We start from the raw sequence: 4,592 nt of genomic DNA, 5'->3' as shown, positions 1-4,592 counted from the left end.
CCCCTCTCGGAGCCGCTCCCACAGCTCCGCGCCGGCCGCAGGGGGCGCTGCTCCCGCCGACGCCCGGGCCCTCCCCGCCCCCCGACTCGCGGGTGGCAGCCAGGCATACACACCTCCAGGGAGCCATCACCAAGAGCTCCTGGTCTCCAGGCACCGCCTCCCCTCCACCCAGCAGGGCCCCCCAGGACCTGCGATCGCCCGGCTGCCGGGGGTCACGACATGTTCCACAGGGGTCTTCCGGCGACTCCCACTAGGCTCCTCCTGCCGTCCCGGTCGCCAGCCCTCGCCCCACCTGCTGCCACACCTCCAGGGAGCCATCACCAAGAGCTCCTGGTCTCCAGGCACCGCCTCCCCTCCACCCAGCAGGGCCCCCCAGGACCTGCGATCGCCCGGCTGCCGGGGGTCACGACATGTTCCACAGGGGTCTTCCGGCCCGACTCCCACAGTAACGGACCCTCCAGCAGATCTGCCCCGGCCCTTGGCTGGGTGCGGGGGGTGCGGCCGCTGCCCGGAGCTAGCCATTGGCACAGTGAGGGGCCTGGAAGGCCCTGGAGGAAGAGGGCTCTGCAGGAACTGGTTCAGGGCCTGGCTGGCAGCAGGAACTCGGGGGACAGGCACTAACCCAATGGCCCTGTGCCTCGGGGATGAATGCCGCCCCACCCGTCTCGCTGCCCATTGAGCAGCCTTGACAAGAGCCCAGGCCTCAGGTGCATGTGGCCATCCCTAGCCTGAGCCCCTCTGCCGGCTGGAAAGGGCAGGACACAAGCCAGGCACCTCTACACACAAAGACCCCTCCTCATAAGAGCCTCCGCGCCGTGTTCGGGGCACCCCTTTCTCCCTGCAGGGGTGGGGGTTCCCAGTGGAGGTCCGACTCCACTCTGGCCTGGAGGGGAGAGGAGCCCCCACTTCCAGGGGTCCGAGGCTCCATCCTGCTCATGCCCACTGCCCCGCTACCCACCGAGGCCCTGGGCACCTCTGCCCGCAGTCAAGCACTGAACAAGGCAGACAGTCCCTGCCCACCCTCAGGGTCTCCGGGCAGGGGTAGACTTAAGGCGGGCAACCCAGGGAGGAGCCCAAGATGACAGGGGGTCAGCCAGGTGAGCAGCCGGGATGGTCCGTGCAGTGGCCCTGGGGCCAGTGAGGGCCTGAGAGAGACAATGGCCGAGGCAGAGGGGTGAGCAGCGTAGGGGAGGCTGGGGAGGGGGTGGGCATCAGGCTGAGCTGGGCCTCCCGGACTATGACTACGGTCTTCCTGCTAAGACCAACGGGAAGTCACAGAAAGCAGCTGAGCTGGGTTGGGCTCCACGTTGTGACTTAATTTTCACAAGGATCCCTGGCTGCGGGGGAGGGGTGGCAGGGGTGAGGTCCGGCAGGGAGGCCATAGGTGGCCACTGTCACAGGGCAAGTGAGAGGGGAAGGTGGCTAGTGGCCGGGCGGGGCCTGGAGCTGGAGGGACTGAGGACCGGGGAATTCCAGCGTGCGCCTCCCTCACGCACCTGGGGCTGTTCAGGCCAGCTGGGGGCGGGAAGGCGGCCTCGGCTGCACCCCCATCCAGAAGCTCCTGTCTCTAAAGAAAAAGAAAAAAAAATTTTTTAAAGCCCGACCAGCATGGCTCAGTGGTTGAGCATTGACCTGTGACCCAGGAGGTCACAATTCAATTCCCAGTCAGGGCACATGCCCGGGTTGTGGGGCTTGCAGGAGGCAGCTGATCAGTGATTCTCTCTCATCAGTGCACTCTCTCTCCCTTCCTCTCTGAAATCAATAAAAATATATTCTTTTTAAAAACTGGAAGCTGCTGTCTCAGCCAGAGGCACCAGGGGTGACCGCACCCCGCATCTCAGGATCCAAGCTCAGCCCGTCAGGGGAGATGCAGGCTCCCTCGGGATCCGGGAGCCCCTGCCCGCCCTGCAAAGCGACGGAGACAGCGGCCTGACCCAGGGCCTCCCTCCACACCCTTTGGGAGCCGGACCGAGGTCCCTGTGGCCAGGCAGCCGGGGTGCATCAAGCCGTACTGGGGACAGCAGACCCTGGACGCCTGCCTCCCTGCCCTGTGTCCCATCCTAGGGGCCCAGAAGCCCCTCCTGACTCCTAGGAGCCACGGCCCAGACCTAACGGTGCCCAAGAGGTTCAAGTCAGGGAAGGTGCCTCTCCCGGGGGCAAGGGGACACCCCCACACTGGCGGTTGCTAGGAGACAGGAACCCTTCCTCTGAGGGGTCCCTGCAGGGATTGCTGCAGCCTTGGGCCAGAGGGCTGCAAATCCAGGGGTGGTCGGGGCGCCTGCCTCCACCCTTGCCGGGCCAGGCTGCCCTGCCTCTCCCAGGAAGGCCCCCGTGATTGTCCCAGGGTCCACTGAGCCACAGCACCCCTCAGATCCCAGTTCCACCGGCCCCCTAGCCTGGGCTCCCGCTCTGAGCTCCAGCCCCAGGGGTTCTCCCGGGTGTGCCCTGGGCAAGTGCTCCGCTTGTGCTGGCACCGTGCGGGTAGTCTGGGGGCCACTCAGCCTGGCCAGGGGGCTTCCGGCCCGGCCGGGGTGCGGACTGCCCAGGATTTGGACAGAGCCTTATGCTCTCAGGAATGAGCTGCTTCCGCCCGCCCGCTGCGTGGTGCTAAATATAGCGCCCGGAGGGGGGTTTCCGGTTACAGCCCCCCCACCCAGTGCCGGGAAATCGATGCCAGTTCCATTAGGCTCCGTGGCGGGCCGGGCTGCACTCCAGCCCAGGGACCCTGCCCTCTACCCCACCCTGCAGCCGGGGGCTCAGCACATGCCCCAGGGCCCCGAGAGCCCAGGCCCCGCCGGACGCCCCCCCCTGACAGTGCGGCAGGCAGGCGGCCCAGAGCCGTGAGCAGTCGGGTGGGCATCAGGCAGGCGGGGTGGGAGGCAGGCGGGGCACCCCTGGGCACAGCTCCTGCCCCGGGACAGTTCTTAGATGAGCGAGGCCTGGGGCAGCCCGCTGGGGTCTCCTCTGGACAGAGTGGAGCTGCAGCGCCCTGGACCCCACAGTTGCCCAGCCCTGCTGGCCCCTTGGACACACCACACACCCTCAGGCCCCTCCCTAGCAGCTTGGCACTCACCTGGCTGGGCTCCCAGGAGGCCCCACCTGGGTCATGGCCGGCATTTGCATATAGGTGTGCTGCTGGGGTGGGTCGATTGGGCCTCAAATGCAGGCCTGGGCTGTGCTGCTCTGCTAGGCTCTGCGACACGCAGCCCCACACCGCCTGCCTGGAGTGGGCCTGGGAGGGGCAGGGCAGGCACACAAGGGCAGGTGGGCCCAGCAGGAGCCTGAGGCAGCATGTCCCGCCCCCACGCCATCCAGCTGCAGCCCAGGGCCCAGCCCGGGAACACTGGGCCCATGGCATCGCTCCTGGCCACCCCAGCCCCAGACCCGCCCTCCTGTGAGGACAGCACCCCTGGATTCCTTGCCTTTCCCAGGTCAGGGGTTCATGACACCGACATGGCAACACCCCAGGGGCTGACCAGAGGGTGTGGGGGCTCTGGGGAAGGGCCAGACCAGGTCACCACCCTCAGGTGGGGCCCCATCCCCGGCTGATGCCTGTGACCATGGTGACCAGCACACATGCCCACAGCGGGCTCCTGGGTGCTGGTAAGTGGGCAGCGAGCCCATCTGTGACCCCCAGCGCTCGAGGCCACACACACAGGCTGCAGGTGGGGGGAGATGGCGCCACACTCCTGTGGCCCAGGGGACACGGGCTCTGGGGGTGCCAGCCCAGGCCATGGGGCGGGGGACCTCACTTCTCCAGGAACAGGGAGTGTGTGCCCCCTGGAATGCACAACCCACAGTTCTGCCCCCGTCCTGACTGAGGCCGGCTCGGCCACCACTCCAGAGGCCCACTGAGCTGCCCTCCCGGCGTGTGTACCCACCTCCCACCCCGGCCTGGCCTGTCCTCTGGCATAGCCACAGCCCAGGCTTCTGCTGTGGAGCTGAGGGTCCTCTGGAGAGCCCCCCGTCTCTGGGCCTCCCCCGGTCACAGCTCGGAACCAGTGGACACAGCTGGAGCCACAGGAGCCTTTATTGGGCTGCAGGGTGGGGGCCTGGACCGGCCTGGCTCCAGACCCCCTCGGGGGTCACAGGAGACCCAGGCCGGGGCCCACACAATGGAGGAACCAGGAGATCCCAAAGATGACGCCGAGGGTCTTGGGGACGTCCGGGTTGTCCGAGAAGGCCTGGGCGCCCCCCAGGGGCAGGTGCACGACCTCAATGAGCTCGCCCTCCTCAGCCAGGCCCCCGCCCGGGCCGCCCCTCTGGGCGTCGGTCACCTCCGCATAGAACATGGTCTGGCTGGAGCCGGTCAGTCCCACGCCAGCCCTGTGGGTCGAGACAGCGCAATCTGAGCCACAGAGCAGGCCGCAGCCCTCTCCGCTCGGCACCCGCCCGTCCCCAGTGGAAGGAAGACGGAGCAAGCACCCAGCTGTGAGGGCCACGCGGCCAGGACCCACGCCACCCGAGGAGCTGGCCGTGGTCCAGGCCGACAGGGCCGGGGTCACACGCCACAGCCGTGAGCTGGGAGTAGGGTCTGAGCCCCGGGGTAGGCAGGAGACCGGCCACCAACCACAGCGGCCAAGGCTCAGAGA

General features: G+C 67.7%; 1 protein-coding gene across 1 annotated transcript in view; it reads right to left on the bottom strand.

Moving 5' to 3' along the window:
• Positions 1-4,012: 4,012 nt before the first annotated feature.
• NUDT14 (nudix hydrolase 14) overlaps positions 4,013-4,592 on the bottom strand; it is a gene marked incomplete at its 5' end in the record, with an annotated part of 3,618 nt that continues 3,038 nt past the window's right edge. The window contains one exon of the mRNA XM_015566748.1: positions 4,013-4,584. Within this exon, the coding sequence (XP_015422234.1) occupies positions 4,086-4,584 (499 nt within the window). The remainder of the gene's footprint in view (positions 4,585-4,592) is intronic.

The sequence above is a fragment of the Myotis davidii genome, unplaced genomic scaffold, assembly GCF_000327345.1.
Source record: "Myotis davidii unplaced genomic scaffold, ASM32734v1 scaffold472, whole genome shotgun sequence".
In the NCBI taxonomy this organism is placed as follows: Eukaryota; Metazoa; Chordata; class Mammalia; order Chiroptera; family Vespertilionidae; genus Myotis; species Myotis davidii.
The sequence above is the reverse complement of the archived record's forward strand: the minus strand, read 5'-3'. Positions and strand labels throughout refer to the sequence as shown.